This window comes from Onychostruthus taczanowskii, unplaced genomic scaffold (genome assembly GCF_017590055.1).
Source record: "Onychostruthus taczanowskii isolate IOZ18803 unplaced genomic scaffold, ASM1759005v1 scaffold208, whole genome shotgun sequence".
Lineage (NCBI taxonomy): Eukaryota > Metazoa > Chordata > Aves > Passeriformes > Passeridae > Onychostruthus > Onychostruthus taczanowskii.
The window spans coordinates 250,957-268,019 of NW_024499329.1; the positions used below are offsets into that span (position 1 = coordinate 250,957).

Genomic DNA, 17,063 nt, shown 5'->3' on the forward strand with positions numbered 1-17,063 from the left:
GGAAAGAGTTTAAAGCAGGTTTAGGTAGGCTTGGCAGTTCTGCCTTGGCTAACGCTGTGTCACCAGATGTGTGAATATACATCTGTATTTGTGGTGGTGATTGGTCCTGTATTTTTGAAGGAAAAAAAAATTGTGTATTTTCAAGCCACATCTGGACTTTTATTCCAGAAGTTCCCAAACCATTCTATGGTTTATGGAATCCCAGAATGTTTTGGGTGGGAAGGGACCTTAAAGTTCATCCATTTCCACCCTCTGCCATGGGCAGGGACATCATCCACCAACCTGTGCAAGGGCCTCACTACCCTCGCAGGGAAGAATTAAATTCTCTGATTCTCGTTCAAATCCAGCAAAGTTGGCTCCAGATTTAAGCTCTGCTCAGCATTCAGTGCAGCACTGTGGTTTACAAGACATCAGGGAAGGAGAGGGTTTGGTTCCAGGAATTGCAGTGGGAATGCAAGAGTTCTGTAAAGTCTTTCTTCGACTTCACTTTTGGATTGAAACTCTCAAGTGGAAAAGCGCTCAGCATAATTCATCCTCTGTCACCTTTGTCCTCAGCTGGGAACATGTGAGGTTAAAGCTGGTGTTTCAAGTGATGATCAGAAAGTGAGAATAAAGAAGTAGAAAGTCTGTTTTCTTTTGAAATGTCTGTTAAACTTTGAATAGAAAGAGGAATCAAAACCTTTGATGAAGAAAATCCCAGAGAGCTGTTTTGGTGTATGGACAACTCGCAACCCAGCTGAGGGTGAAGTGGTGTGCTACTACTTTTTAAACCATATAGAAACAAAAGGTATTTCCAACTGCAAGGTGATACTGTCTGAAGTACTTATTCTAGAACTGAAAATAATTCAGATAGCAGTTTTAGTCTGTCTGGTCAGTATATTTCTACTGGAGATGAGTCAGAACACAAGAATCCTCAAAAATACTACATGAACTTGTTCTTTAACAGAACTTAGTCTTGCCTGCTTGTGTTTAAATCTTCTGTGAATTTAAGTCAAGGTTATAAACATGCATGTCTGTTACATTTTCAAATTCAGGCTGTCTTTTGCACTCCTCAGAGATGATAATTCCTATAGTCCATACCTGGAACCATAGTGCGAAGGATTTGGACAGAGGTGGGGCACAGACAGTTTTGAGGGACACTGAAGTGAGGAAAATAAGACAAAGATTATTTAAAGGGAAAAAAAGAATCAATCAAACATTTATTTAAATGTCACATTGAATGAATGCTTGTCCTTCCCTGAATTTCTTGCATTTCTTTTATCTCCCCTAAAGCCAGTTTTGAGCTTGTGGAGTAGGAATGTGTTGTCTTTGGATCCTGAGGGTGCCGTGCTGACAGTTCCCAGTCAGGATAGAGTGAATGGAGACCTTTGTGGGAGAGATTTACCGGAAGGAGGAGAAGGGAAATCCGCATCCAGAGATAGGATGGCAGTGACAGCTCCGTGACATGGAGAGGAGCTGGCAGGGATGCACCTGCCCTTGAAATTCCCACAGGCAGCACAGTTTGCAGCCGCACGTGTAGAACACAGAATCACGGCGCAGCTTGAATTATTTAAGCTCAGCAGCTTGAAGGAAGCTCCTAAAGCAGTCATGGAAGGGTGTGATTATAATATATAGAAGAGCTTTAATATTTACTATAGAAAAACCTTACACCTTGTTCTTCAAAATAAAGCCTTGGGAATAATTTGTTATTCCATTTTGCCCGTGGAACAGGAAGGGTGCCAGAGCTATCTGAGCAAAGTGACATATGATTGATATTTTACCAGACTCAGCCTTCTGCCGCGAAGCAATCGAGTTTGCATTTTGCATATATGAAAAATCAGATGAGCAGGGCTTGTGTGGGTTATTTTTTTAAAAACCTTGATTGGCAAAGCTTGTGCTCTTGCTATAAGCACGACTGTGAAAGCTGTCCCGGGATATTTTTGACTTGGTTTTTCAGACTACTTATAGGCATGTTTTAGGGTGTTGTTGGCATAGCTGTCACATGGCAGCTTTGTACAGAACCTATTTAAAGTTGTAACAGGCAATTCTGTGTAAAGGGGTGGTATTTAATAGATCTGGTATTTTATAGAGTCAGAGAATCCTAGAATTATTTGGTTTGGAAGGTCCCTTAAGGATCATCTCATCTGCTACAGGCAGGGACACCTTCCCAGATTGCTTCAAGCTCTGTCCAGCCTGGCCTTGCACACTTCCAGGGATGGAGCAGCCACAGCTTCTCTGAGTGATCTGTGCCAGGGCCCCCACCCTCACAGGGAAGAATTTCCTCCCAATATCCTGTCTAACCCTGCCCTCTGGCAGTGGGAAGCCATTCTCCCTTACCCTGGCACTACCTGCTCTTTCAAAAAGTCCCTTCTTGCTGCTGCTGTTCCCTGGGATATTTCAGGATTGCAATATCTGTGTGTGCTTCAGCCTTCTCGTTTTTCCAAGTGTTCTGTGTGCACCTCCCATCCTTTCCCATGTTTCTCTTGCCTAATCTCTGGACTCTGAATGCCTTCATTAAAAGGAAACCTTAGTAACTAGTTCACTGGGGAGTGATGCAGCAAAAGCCAAGTGTCAAAGCATCTCTTTCCATCAAATTGTCAGCCTGGAGACAAGCTCAGCCTCATTTCCACCCCCACATCCTTGTACTTACCTGCAAATGCCAGGGAATTCCTTTGCTCTACCCGGGCTTTCCTTTGCAGCAGCATGCTTAAGGCTGCTTATCCATGGTTCTCCATGGGTTGCTGCTGCTGCTACAGCTGGGAGGCTCCTGTGGGAAGCACGAGTGATGGATGCTGTTTGGGAATTGCCATATGCTCTATCACACTCTAGAATCCATTAATTCCAAATTTCCTTCTCCTCCTGGTGCATCCCTCTCTAACTTGTTGAAAGGCAAAGAAAATACATCCCCTCTTGAGAGTAGGAAGGTAGTCATGTTATCCATCTCTGAGCAAAACTAAGGGCACAGAAACAAATCCTGGTCTCTGCTTCCATTTTTTTCCTGGCTTTGGAGTGGGTTTGGAGTTTTGGGGAGGCAAGGATAGCTTTGCCTGTGAGTAGGTACAGCTTTTGCATCTCTTCTGCACAGAGGGAGTATGAAACTGTGGCCGTGCTGTTGCCTTTCGAGCTGTGACCCCACTCAAGCCAATTTTGGAAGGCTGTGAAGAGCAGAAGAGGCAGCAGAGCTTCCACAGACATACAGAACAACGCTGCTTTATGTTGGGGTCACAAGCAAAAGGCTTGTGACAGCTCTTGGGGTGGAAATCTTCAGTTCTTCAAGGCCACAGGAAGTGGTTTTCCCAGTGCTGATCACGGGTGTTCAGTGAAGGCTTTGCTTTCAGAAACTTGAGGTTTGCTTTAATGCAAATATGTGCCAGACCCCAAAACTTTGGGGCTCCAAACTTGGTCGGGGTTTGGTGCCTGATGTTGGAGTTGCTGAGGTCACTTATCAGTCCCCACACTCGTTTTTCACTTCGTCATTTCCTGCCTATTTTGCTGGGTGGCAGCCTGTCGCTGACACGGTGTTACAGCTTCTTACCACCAGTAAAAGGGAAAGGAAAGCTGGTGCCTTTGAGAAGGAACGTGCTTTTCCCGTGGTTGCGTTAATTGCCCAAACCTGCCCTGTTGTGGATTTTAAGGAAATATCCTGTGACTCTTCCCTATGCTTCTACATTGTTCATTTCCACTGGTGTTTTCCCACTTGTCCCCTTATTTCCTCCCCTCTTTTCCCACCCCATTTCCCCACACTTTTTCCATTTTCCCCCCACTTTTTCACTCCCCATTTCTTTCCCTCTTCTTTTTATCCCCCTCTTCTTTTCCCCCCCTTTTCTTTTTCCCCTATTTTTTCCCCTTTCCTCTTCCCTGAGAATGCTGCTTGCTGAGGCTGCGAAGAGTGTGAGAACAGCCAGAGAAATGTAATTTTGGCTTCCCCAGACAGAGCACTGCCACTAGGCAAGATGTGAAACCAGATAACTGAGGCTGAGCCAGACCTTCCCAAGGAATCAGCCGGGGAGCTGCTCGGGGGTGTTCCCAGCTCTGGCTCCGGGCAGCGCGGGTCAGGCCTGCGCCCAGCCGGATCCGCTCCCTGTGCCGCTGCTGTCGGACACATTTGGCACTCGGGGTGTGAAGCCCCGGGCTCTCATTGCAGTTGTCTGTGATTTATCACGGCCACACACGGGCTGCAGAACTCCCAGCCGGGTGGCTGGAGCACACACAGGCTTTCGCAATGGGGGGATAATTACGGGCGTTGGAGCAGGGAGTGAAGCAGAGCCTGGTCCGGGACAGCTCCCAGAGATCCTCTCGGCTGTGCCAGAGTTGCCCCACATCCCTTTTTATGAGTCTTTTGGAAGCTGTGGAGGCTTCGTGTCCACATGTCTTTTCAGGAGCTGCTGGCAGTGAATCATAGAATCCTGGAATGGTCTGAATTGGAAGGGATCTTAAAGATCCATCCCCCTGTCATGGCCAGGGACCCCTTCCACTTAACCCTGCTCTGGTACAATGGTCAGAGCTATGCTGATGAGTGAGAGAAGCCAGCCCTTGCTGCAGCCTAATGAGCTCTGTATAAACAGTTTCCTCCAGAGCATGTGAATGATGGAGCTTTCAATGGATCTCAGGAGAAAAATCAGGACTGGACCCTGAGAAGACAAATTGTAGCTTCCAACAGCTACAGATTTCCTGAATGTTTGAGAGGGAGGCGATGTTTCCACTCACAGGACGAGCATGTCAATCAAGGAACTCAGCCTGGGATACCTGATGCTGCTGCGATTTATCCGGATTTCCCAAAGCTCCTGCAAGGCTTCTTGCATGCAGCACGTTTCTCAGAGCACTGGGAATTACTCGCCTGCAAAAGCAGCAGGGAGAAAGGAGCCAATCCTCCAGATACTCACAGTTGTAGGGCTGTTGTCACAGCAGAAGCTGTTCCAATGGAAATGGATAGACAGGATTCAAGTAGTTGGGGCTGAGAGTCATCGGAGCGGTGCCGTGCGTGGAGAGGAGGATTGGTGTTGTCGTAACTCTTTGTGTGTTATTGAAGTGCCAAATGGATTAGGAGCTTTAAAAGCTTCAATTTCTGTGCTTTTGGCATCGTCTCTTGGAACGCGCGCGTCTCCGTAGTGAAGCTCTGGAGAGGAAATGGGGCTTGAAGGGGTAGTCCCAGACTAGTTCCTTCTAATTTCACTTGCAATCAAGTGCTGGAGAGAGAGAGACAGATGCTACAGCTGCATGATTACAGAACATGCAGCTGTTATCCCACTTGCTTCTTTTCCTGCTAATGAGGCATCAACTCTCTCCTGAGTTTGCTGTTTGGGTAATGGTTTTATTCTAGCACGAAACTAGAAGTGGGTTTAATTTTTTTTATTCTGATCTGGTTTGGGTTCTGCAGCTGGAAAGATGGTTTTTCAGAACTAGTCTGATTTGAGGAATGAGCTGCCCAGAGAAGCTGTGGCTGCTCCATCCCTGGAAGTGTTCAAGGCCAGATTGGATGGGGTTTGGAGCAGCTTGAGCCAGGGGAAGATGTCCCTGCCCATGGCGGGGAGTTGGAATGGGATGAGCTTTAAGGTCCCTTCCAGTCCAAACCATTCTGTGATTGTATGATAAGGAGGCAGCAATTCTAACTAGCTTTGAAGTGCTTGGTGAACTCTGGATGCAGCTGGATAGACTGAGCTGCTTGGAGCTTTTAATTTCCAACACCTCAATGTCTTCTCACCATTAATCCAGTTCCTCAGGCACGAGCAGTAAAGGGGTGGTTCTGATTTAAGTATCTTTCAGTTCTTCACGTTGTCTCGCACCTTCTTGGAGACTTCTGGGCACAGGCAGCTTTTCTGTGCTTTGTGAAGCAATACAAAAGTGGAGAGAGGATGAAGAGCTCTGCCACTCTCCCTTCCCAGCTGGCAGGAGCACAATACTCTCTGGAAGGAAGCTCGGCAGGACTCTAATTTTGAGGAATGATGCTTTTGCCTGTCAGAGGGCTGAGTTTGAGCTGCGTTCAAAAGCTCTGTCTCTGTGTTGTGCTGAAGGAAGAGGAGGGATTGCTTTATCCCAGGTGAGCTGGGAGCAGGAGCATCCCCCTCACAAAGCAATCCGTGCAGTGCAGGTGATTGCAGAGGCGTGGAAAAACCTCTGAGTAGTCCATACTGAGGATAGGTTTTGTTCCATTGGTGCTGGCACTGAATCATAGAATCCTGGAATGGATTGGCTTGGAAGGGATCTTAAGGCTCAAACAGTTCCACCCCCTGCCAAGGGCAGGGACACCTTCCACTATCCAAGGTTGCTCCAAGCCCCATCCAACTTAGCCTTGGACCCTGACAGGGATGAGGCAGCCACAGCCTCTTTGGGCAACCTGTGTCAGGGTCTCACCACCCTCACAGGGAGTTTATTCCTAATGTGCCATTGAACCCAGCTCTCTGTCAGGGTGGAGCCATTCCTCCTTGTCCTGTCACTCCAGGCCTTTGTTGAAAGCCCTTCTCCAACTTTCCTGTAGGCCCCTTCAGCTGCTGGAATGGACAATTAGGTCACCTCAAAGCTTCTACAGGCTGAGCAATCCTAGTTCTCTTACACACCCTTCCCTCAGTCTCTCCCAGCCTTTTCCTAACTTCAGAGTATCTATGGCATGAACAGTCCCAGCTACAGCACCTAGTTTTTAGCTGTTACTCCAGCTCATGTGAGCACAAATCCCCCAGGATGTGTGGTGTAGGCTGGGTCAGGCTCCTGCCTGTGGAAACCTGAGAAGAGCAAGGTGCCGTGCTGGGTTTAAGGCAAACCATGGCTTTTTATTTGGGGATTTTCACCTCTGCCAGAGGCTCAGTCTCTCAGTAGGGACAGTAAAAAATAGGATGAAAGTTGCAAAGAAATCACTGGTCCATATAGCCTGGGAAGAGTTGTCCTCCCCAGGACATGTTCTGCAGGATACCTGTTCTGCCTCTGCCAAATCCTGCTCTGCCTGATCCATTTTTTTAAATTGTAGTCCTCTTCCAAACTCCAGAGGTTGCATGTGGTCAGTTTAGCCTTTTGTGCAAGAATAATTCAGTTCTGAAGAAAATTCTGTCTGACTTGATCCTCCTAATTCCCAGAGCCCAATTTTCTAATAAGAAAAATGTAGACATATATCTAAGTGTTTGTTCCCCACCAAGCTCTCCTCCTGGGGCATCCAGCCATGGGATCTACCCTGTTTAACGGGGTGGAGGCACTCAGTCACCCCAAAAACACATTGCCAAGAGGATGACATCTAGAAAAGCACCATGCAAACCCCAGCGGGTTTTAATTCCTGAACTTCCCTTAGTTAATGCATATATAAGTAAGGCAATTAAAACACATTGGGCTTATTTCAAATAGATAATCTAATTATCAGCTTGATTAAACCATATCAAATGAACAGTTCTTGTAATTCGGGAGCTTTGTTCTAATCACTGCCAAAGCAGTAGGAGCTTTAATTAAAAGCCTCAGAAGTGGCAGACCAGTGTCAATTGAGGGGAGTTACAGCCCGAATCCTGATTGCAGGGAAGAGCAAACCCATCCTAGGTGGATGCTGATAAAAAGATCAGCTCTTTGCTGCCAATAAATGGAATTTGACCATTTTGTAAATACCATTGAATGAAAGTAATTGTCCTTTGCTGCTGTTTCTGGTGCTCAGAGACAGACTTCATTAAATCTATTCCACTATCACTCATTTACACTGACATTTTTAATGTATCACCCAGCCATATTCTGTCTCAGCCTTGGACCTACAAGCTGTAGACTGCAGAATTTCTTAATTAAAAATTGGATGCTGGATAACTCGGGAAGCCCAGGCTTCTTTTTCCTGCCACGAATGTATCTTTGGGGCCTCTCTGCCCATTGTCATTTGGTGTTCAATGCCCACAACTTTTATAAAACACAACTACAGGGAATGACAAGAGCAGTGGGCAGCCAGGTTCCAACCTGCACAGTGATTTGCATGTATTTAGTTTATTAATGTTGGCAGGTCTCTGCTTAATAGCCCAAGTTTTCTTTTCACCTGAGTAGGTGGACTTTTTGTTTTTCTTTTGCCTAATTGTCTCAGAAAATGAAACTGGAACAGCCTGCCTGTATCAACATGCAGGCAGTCACAGGCTGGGGGTTATTTCTGCTCTGTGCCCTGGACCAGCCTTCAGATTTTGGAGATTTGATGGGAATTTGTAAGGTGTTAGGAACAGCATCAGTGGAAGAGGGAGCTGGGTGGACAGCTCTGTCCGGACCCAGCTTTCCCCAGCTGCTGTGGCATTTGCCATCACCACCTTGCTTTTAATTACTGTCGTGTTCTATGGCTTAATATTAAACCACATCTAATTGCATCCTGTCTCTTAATTGGCTTAACTGGCCATCACCCAAATAGACTCTGCTGTATAGAAACAAGCTTCCCCAAATATTTCCTAATTGGCAGTTGGTGCTTTGTGAGGAGATGGGACCCTCTCAGCGATATTAATAGATGTTTTCTCCCGTTCGTTCCCAGGATTGGACATTGATCCTATGACGCATGCCCGGAAAAAACAACTTTTCCTTCTGAAACACCCAGCTGGTTCTGCTGGCCAGGCCTCGTCGCCAACAGGCAGCAGGAGGATGGACAGGGCCAACGCAGAGCAGCGGGACGGAGATGCCTCGGAGGCTCCAAACTGTCCCAGTGGGTTTGTAGGGAATAACAAAAGCAAGAGTTTGCGTGAAGTGCGAAAGACGTACCCGCTGCGGAGGCGGCTGCTCCCCTCGGTGAGCAAAAAGACCTGCAAGGTCCTCCTCACCAGGCTGGAGGACGTGGCTGGCTCTCTGTCCAAACAGACCCCGAGCTGTAAAAAAAAGCACCTTCCCAGCTGGGTTGAGGGTTTGGGATCTGCTTTGTTCTCAGAACAAGTTCAGCCTGTGGGAGCGGGCAAGAGTGACTCATCCGGGGAGAAGTGCACAGTAACTTATCCCGGGCCGGAGCAGGACTTTGATCCTGCTCCCTCGGAGCCCAGGAAGCGCCGGCTGGCCTCGCTGAACGCCGAGGCGGTGAACAACCTGCTGTTCGAACGGGACGATGGCTTGTTATCCGGCAGGCGCTTCCGCAGGGACTCTGGGAAGGCTGCTGGGGACTGTGCCCTCAAGGGCTTGCAAGGCAAAGCCAGTGACAACTGGCCTGCCCTGGAAAAAACGGCTGTGAAAACAGGGAAAGGAAAGAACCGGCATGAGCCCGGTCAGAAATGCAATAGCTGTGAGCATTCGCTGGATGAGGTCTTTGATGATGGGACAAAGAGGGAGGATGGTGCCATCTCCTACCATCCCACCCCAAAGAGACTGGCCAGTCTGAATGCCGTGGCCTTCCTGAAGCTGACCCACGAGAAAGACCAACCCCTGAAACAGAGGAGTAAATCGGACGGAGAGGGCAAGTCCGAGAACCACTGTTCAAAATCTACACTCAAATGGCCCAAAGCCGGACGGAAGAACTGTGTCAAAACCAAGAAGGAAGTGTCTAGCTTAAAAATGGATGGGCAGCACGGCTGGCAAGGCCAGACCCTGGGCACGCTTGGGAAAGGGGAGCAGCGGGACTCTTCCAGGCTCTACGGGACGACAGAGCCTGTCCCCTGCGAGTCGCTGTCTGGCTCCTATGCCAGCACAGAGGGCTTCTACCACAGACTGCCTTTGCTCATGGGAGGACAAGCTTCCATGAAGCCGGAGTATGGAAGACCTGGAGAGAAATCCCCAACCCCCAAACAGGAATTTCATCAGCCTTCCTTTCCCGTGCAGCAGTTCCCTCCCTTGCCTGTGCCCGGGAATCACGCGGATTGTGGATGTCTCTATGAATCCTCAGATCTGACTCCGTTGAACGGGTTTTATGTTTATTATGGCCAAAGTGGATACAGTGGCTATTCCCCCTGCTCCATTTATCCCAAGGACGAGCTGTCGCAGGCTGCGACCTGCGAGGGGCTCCTGGTATCTTCCGGTTCCTTGCCATCAGGTGCTCATTTCCAGCCCCTGCACTGGTGCAGCTCTCCGTACTGCTGCGGGGAGGGAGCAGCCGTGAGCAGCTACAGCGTCTGCGGCGTGCTGCACCTGCCGGAGGGCAGGATCGGCAGCGTGCATGCGGGACGGAACAGCTACCCCTACAAAATGCCTTTTGCAGCAGGTAAGTTGCAAAGTGCACGCAAATCCCGGCCGGCGTTCCTGGGAGAAGAGGGTGGCTCGGCGCGGTGCCTGCTTGCCTGGAGGCTGGTTCCCTCTGCGAGCAGTTCTCAGCTCCACAGCCGAGCTGCGGCTTGGAAGGGATCCGCCTTCCACCTCCCCTTTCCCCGTTTTTTGCCCGGAGGGTTTTTCCCACTGAAAGGTCTTGTTGGTGCGGAAAGCAGAGAATCGGTGAAAGCATTTTGGCAGCGAGAAGTTGACTCACGCTTTGTCACGCTGGAGCTAAGGCTGAGCTTTGATCTGTGTAAAACGAGCAGGGTTCAGTTCCTGCACGCCATCCCGCTGTGCCACTCTGAGCGGAGGGTCGGGAGCACACCGGGATGAGTTACTCCTCCCATCCCAAAGCCTCTCTCTGGGGGCTGAGGCATCCTCACAGAGCCTGTGGAGAAGCAGGCATTGCCTCTGCTGTTAGGCTCTAGTGGTGCCAGCGTGGGGGCTGCAGGCTTTTTGGATTCCATGGATAGATCAGAGCTGGCAGGGCTGCATAGGGAGTTTTGCTGTGGTGGTCTAAGTGCCAGGCACGCTGTTAGTTTGGGAATTCTTGAGCTCATCTTTGCTCTCTGTGTCTGACAATGAAGCGCTGGAATGAGGAGGGGTGAGGGGGTATGGAAGCGTCATTACCTGCCTGGCTCTCCTCTGTCCCCGCCTGCTTTTCAGACTTCCTGCTTTATCTTGGAGCTTTGCCTCTGCCATTGAAAAATACCTTTTTAAATATTTAAAAGTGGAGTGCTGTGTGGGGGTTATCAGACACCAGTACTGTGTGTGACACCAGGCTGGACAGTGCTGCAAACAGTCAGTCTGCAGAGGAGGCTGCTCTCCAGCTGCTGGCAGTGCCAGTGTGGGATCTTTCCACTAACCACGTGTTCCAGCCAAGAGCTGGCATGACTTACCCTCTGAGAACAGATTTTCAGGTAGGTGGATGGAGTTTTGGTTCAAGCGAGGCTTTGTCATCTTCCGTTGTAGGAAGCTGCTGAAACTCAGGAGCGTTTGGTTGAAGTGTAATTTCTGTTTTCCCGAAATATCCCCGCTGTCATGGTGCTGCTTCCTACGGCAGCAGCCAGACAGGGCTTGCTGGTGGCTTCAGAGCTCTTGAAAGGGGAATGCTCACAAGACAACCAGCTCAGCAGTGTGTTCGTGCCTGACAGTTTCTGTGTAGTGCCCCGAGGTCATACCAGTCTACTTTGTTCCTCAGCTTTTGCCGGCTAGTGCAGCCAGAAGGATGCAGGCAGTGCAGACAGAATATTTTCCAGAGCTCAGCCCTCCCTGTGGATTCAGTGATTTCTCCTGGTGCTGGCAAGGGCAGCAGCAGTTCCAGGAGTGAGTATTTGCTAGTGTGTCACCCCACTACTGAGCTCTCCCTTGCTGTGATTTCCTTGCTGGGAGCTTGGATTTAAAAACCTATAACAGCAGAATCATTGAGATTTTGGTTTGTGGATCGAAGAATATAAGGAGGTCTCAGAGAATATTGATGGGGCCTTAGGCTTAGGGATTGATTTTTATATAATTATGCACCTCTGAAATATTTTCCTTCCCTAGAGTGGGGCATTTTAGTGAACTGAAGGAGCACATTGGTTGCAAGCAGCAGGCTCCCATCAGAGAGGGATCCAGCCTGACATGTCGAATACTGTGTGTTACATCTCTCTGATTTGGTGTCTTCCAGGTGTTTGAAATATCAGTGTCTGTGTGGTACAAATCCAGGGACTGGGCTGTGGTTGGGCATTGTGGAAGCAGAGTGGTGGAAAGGAGCTGGGACAGGCTGTGAGAGCTGCTTTAGTGCCAGTGCTGTTGGAGAGGCTGGAAGTGTGTGTGACCAAGGAAGGAATCCCAGGGGTGCCAGCAAGAGCAGTTCTGCACCACGGCTCTGACATTCAGTAGAGATTTTTGTGAAGCTTTGTCCTGCTCTAACTCAAGCTTAAAAGCTGCTTTTGTAAGCAAAATACCTGAGAGGTGATTCCTTGCTCCATGTGTCCTGGCCTACCAGTGCCTGCATCCTGATGTCCAGGCACTCTCGGGGGTTTCTGTGGTGTTTGCTACTTGGGGTTGATTTGATTGATTGATTGATTGATTGATGAGGATGATCTGGGGCATCCCTTGCACTCACAACTCCACAGTGGCTTGGCTGCAGCCCTTAGGGAGGGTAAGGTGGGGAGGCAGGAGTCCCAGCAGTTCTTTGGCTGGAGCTGTGTGGCTTTGGGTGGAATTTTCCCTTCAGATTTGTAAGCTCTGGTTTGAGGCATCTCCTGGAGCTTGACTGGACCTGTGCTTTGGAAACCCCAAGAAGCACAGTCTCCCTTTCAGGGAACAGGGGTGCATGATGTCTTGGTCCAGGAGCTCTTTTCCTGCTGATAGGGCATAATTACAACTGGTTCTTCCATCGGCCTGGGTTGGGACTTGTTTGTGACTCCTGAGCAGAACAATGTATTTCTGGGATGCTCTGAGAGGCAGCGTCAGCCAAATTCCAACCTGCTGAGGTTCCTGTGTCTGCTTCAGGGACACAGATTTGCTGAGAATGCAGCATCTTGTGGTTGTGTTCCACCTTGTTTCATCTTTCTGGACTTAATTTGGAGAATCCTCTCAATTTTCCCTGATTAGTAGAATTTGGCTTTTTGAAAGAAGCTGGCTGCTTTCGGCAGTGTGATTTAATCCTTCTCATTGTTTCTATAAGCCTTTTATTTCTTTTATACATATTGACAGGCTGGAACTGCTTTGGACACTGGCCAGCCTTGTGTGTATTCCTGGCTGGCATTACTTGGGATTCAGATGGGTTTGTTTGGTGCAGTGTCATCTGCGGAGCACTGGAACACGCAAGCTCGGAAATGGCTTTGCTTTTACAATCCAGTGACAGTGCAAAATGAAAATCACAGCCTGGAGAGTTTTAACAGCTATAATGCAATAAAGGGGATTTCGGGCAAAAGCGGCCACGGTGTGGGACAGTCCCGGCTGTGTAGTTGCTTTATGTTCCAGATGAGATCCCAGACTCATTTCTTCCCTTCCCTTAGAAGGCTGCAAGTCTCTGGACCAGCTGAACCTCACAATCCCGGTGGCAGGACACCCCGCGTCGCCTGCCCACCCGCTCTCAGGATGTCCTGTGCCCAGCGTGCCGCCGGCTGCAGAGCCCGTTCCTCACCTGCAGACCCCCAACTCTGACCCTCAGACCATGGCCCGGGAATGTCCTCAGAGCTCCAAGCCTCCCAGCGGCTCCAAGTCCGGGCTGCGGAATACTCCGGGCTGCCTGCACGCCTCCAACAGCAAAGCGGCGGGGGGCCATTCCCACCCCAAGCAGCAGCGGATCAGCCGGCGCAGAGCCACCAACGGCTGGATCCCCGTGGGCACAGCCTGTGAGAAGGCTGTCTACGTCGTGGTAGGTGTCTGAGTGCTGGGGCTGGGTGGGGACAGCTGCCTGTCAACTTGCAGGTGTGAAGGCTTGGGAGTTGTGGGGTCCTCTCCAGCTGGAGATGGTCACTAGTGCTGTGTGGAACCTCCCGGTGAAATTCTGATGGGAGCAGAGGCTCTGCTGGCTCTGTTCCCTGTTGTGTGTCCTGGTGTTACCTTGCACGGTGTGGTTTGGGAGGGGAGGAGAACCTGCTGCTCCTGTGCTGGCCTCAGCTCAAAGGTGACGGATCCTCCCAGCTCCGGCATGTACAAGGGTGGCACCTGAGGCACATGGGAGTCCATCCTACTGGGATCATCCTCCAGCTGCTTTCTCCTGAGTAGGGCAAACCTGTCTGAGAAGCTGAGGGTTTTTGTAGCCTCAATTATAAGGGGCACGTCTAGAGGCAGCTCTCATAAGGTGGCTCTCACAATATCTGTGGCCCTACAAGGATCTCCCAGCATGCAGAGGACTGAGACAGTATACGGGCTCCCGGGTGGAATTTTTCTAGCACCTAAAATCCCCTTTCTTGTAACTTGCATGGTGGCACGGCCAGTTGCTTCTCCAGGGATTTCCTGTCTGTACTTTCCCATTTGTTGCATGCAGGGGCAGAGACTGGTTCCTGTAAGATGGGAGATTTCCTGCCAGAGAATTCAATTAGGTCCAGTCAAGTCCACTTCAATTGCGAGAGAAGGCAATATCCTTCATCTTATTAAGGCATAAGAGCTTGAAATGGGCCCCACGGGGTGTCTGGGAAGGTGGGACAAGGCACTGATGTACAGTAGATGTCAGGAGGAAGGAGGGCCAGGCAGGATCTGTGCTGCTGCTTGGTGTGGTGGCACAACCTCGGGCTGCTGAGAGCAGCAGCCAGGGCAGGTTTTGGAGCTTTAGCTTTTGGGACTGTGTCCAAGTGCCAAGGACTGTGCCAGAATGAAGCCTGTCAAGGCCAGGGACTGGCCTTGTGCATCCATCCCTCAGGCTGTCACACCCCAAAGGAGCAGCGAGGCGTTAATCTCCTTAAGATGCTTCCAATCCTGCCTGGGAGATCTGGCAGGAGGTTAAACCATCCTGCTCAGGCGTTCTGAAATGAAACTCAGAGCAAAAGCAAACTAAAAACGCCTGGTTCATATTCCCAAAAGTGATTATTTTGTACTGTCAGAGGGTACAAAGGAGTTATTGGCAGTGCTGCTAAGGAAGGCTTTGTGCCACGGCCTCCCTGCCACTCCTTGCCCTGCTTTTGTCAAATATTTCATGTTTTATTGGGTTTTTACCATGTTTGTATCAGAGAAACACAGTTTTCGGTGCCTTTGAATGGGAAGAAAAAGGAGGCCTCCAGGCAGGCGGGTGGAAAGGTGATTTTCTTGAAGATTGTGGTTTTGCGTGCAGAATGGAAGGAGCGAGTGTGTTTTAATTTGAAATCAGATTATTAATTTCAGCAATTAGGGCTTTTTTGAAATGTGCTGTCCCCCTGGTGAGCTGCTCCTCACTGCCAGCACTATGGAGGAGAACCACGAAGTCGCCCTTTGCCCGTTGACTGGGTTGTTTTGGTTCCTGTGTGTGCAGAACGAGCCGGAGCCGGCCGTGCGCAAGAGCTACCAGGCTGTGGAGAGGGACGGGGAGATCATCCGCGTGCGGGACACCGTGCTCCTCAAATCGGGGCCCCGCAAGAAATCCATGCCCTACGTCGCCAAGATCTCTGCCCTCTGGGAGGACCCCAAGACAGGTACCATGCCAGGAGAGTGTGTGTGTGTGCTCGACAGAGCGAGCTGGAAGCAGGGAAGGAATGGATCTAGGGAGAGCTGCAGGCTGGTTAGGGTACCAGGGGGATGGAGAGGAGATGAGCGCCATGGCTTCCATTTGGATTGTTCCAGGAACTGAAATGCTCCTTAATCACTCATCTGGGGCTGATAAATGGAAGTCTTCCTGGATATGAAAGCACAGAATATTTGCCAAGTGCCCCTCTTAGCAGCCCTCTCCTGTATTATTTCATTGCTCAGACATCGGGGGAGCTGCTGTTTGCTCCAATCCAACATCTGGTCTGGGAGCTGTTGGGAACAGGGCTCTTCTGCAGCAGCTCTCATGGACCCCGGTAGAGCTGGGGGTGGGAGTTATGGTGAGATCTGGTGTCTGACTGGCAATCCCTGAGCCAAGGATGCTAGCCAAATGCTTTAAAGTAGAGGTCATGCTTGAAAGGGGGGAAAAGAAACCCCAAAAAATCTGTGTAAAAGACATAAATTGAGGTGTGGTGAGGCCCATTATGGTTGTGTCAGTGCAGCAGCAATTCTGCCCTGAACCTGGGAATTGTTGCTGCAAGTTCTCACCTTTGGATGAGCATCTTTTCCAGCTTGTGTGCTGAATGGATTTTTTTTGCAGGTGAAAACATTTAATTTTTGAATCGTTGGGGAGTTTTTTGTGCCTGACTTCCTTGGGATTTTGTAACCTGAGTAGAAGGAGGCAAAGATGTAGTGGAAAGGCAACATGAGCGATTCCATGCAGCTTCTTGCTGTAACAAAGGGACACCTAGTTCAGCATGAAATATTTATCAGCCACAGCTGCCTCTCCCTGAGCACTGTGGGAATGAAGGGGATGGAGCAGCAGGAGGAAGCCGGGAATGAGTGGGAAAACACTCGGAGAAAGCTGAGGCTTGACTTGTTTTAATCTGTGCTGTTGCAGGGGAGCTGATGATGAGCCTCCTGTGGTATTACAGACCAGAGCACACTCAGGGAGGCCGCAACCCCAGCATGCACCAGGCAGGTCGGGGCAGGGCATCCCGGGCTCTCTGAGCTCCTGCAGGAGGAGGGCACTGCCCCAGCATCTCCCTGCATTCCTGGGTGGCCTCAAGCTGAGTACAGCAGAGCGCTCTTGGCTGTGATGCAGCTGTTGCCAGATGTGTTGAGTTGTGGTGTCCTATAGCTAGGCTTTTCCCCCAGATTTATTGTCCTGTGGAGAAAATCTGGGCTCTTAAAAAAGCTGCTGAGTTCCTTACATGGAGGCTCTTAACAGAAACTGCTGAGTGCTGATGTTTGTCCCTTTAATCTGAGAAAATTCCACATGTTAAGTAAAAAGTAATTTTGACTGTTACCTTAAGAACAAGTTTATACTGAATCAAGATCAGACACCTTTCCAAAAGCAAATTCTAATTCCTACAGGACTGCAGAGCCTGATGCAAAAGCTCCTGCTGCCATTTTGCAGGAAACTGAAGTGCCTGTGTCATGGGCTGCCTTTTAATAAATCCCTTAATCTGCTTCTTAAACTCCAAAAACGTGTTAGTTTTGTACAGAAACGTGGATGCATCATCCTTGCCCTGCATAGATTTATTATGAGAACTAAAGTCTGGCTTGAGGATGCTGTGCCAGGACAAGGGAGTTGCTTTTTAAAGGAAAAACGTGTGAATCACTGTGACTTCACGCCTTGCTCTGCTTTGCATGGGCTTGTGTTGGGTGACAGAACAAGCTGGTTTTAACTGGGAATGAAGAATTCACTGCTGTGTTCAACCCAATTTTCAAAACTTGGTGCTTTCTTAATCTCTATTACTTTTTTAAATAAAAAGGGA

The 17,063-nt window shown here is 49.4% G+C and overlaps 1 protein-coding gene across 2 annotated transcripts in view; it reads left to right on the forward strand.

Moving 5' to 3' along the window:
• Positions 1 to 17,063, forward strand: part of BAHD1 (bromo adjacent homology domain containing 1) — a 32,441-nt gene that overhangs the window by 11,181 nt on the left and 4,197 nt on the right. The window contains exons 2-5 of one of the 2 annotated variants that reach the window (XM_041404100.1): positions 8,441 to 10,084; positions 13,140 to 13,501; positions 15,074 to 15,233; positions 16,184 to 16,260. In XM_041404100.1, coding sequence (XP_041260034.1) covers positions 8,458 to 10,084; positions 13,140 to 13,501; positions 15,074 to 15,233; positions 16,184 to 16,260 — 2,226 coding nt within the window. In that variant the 5' untranslated portion in view covers positions 8,441 to 8,457. The remainder of the gene's footprint in view (positions 1 to 8,440; positions 10,085 to 13,139; positions 13,502 to 15,073; positions 15,234 to 16,183; positions 16,261 to 17,063) is intronic. The other variant, XM_041404102.1, reaches the window with a different exon arrangement.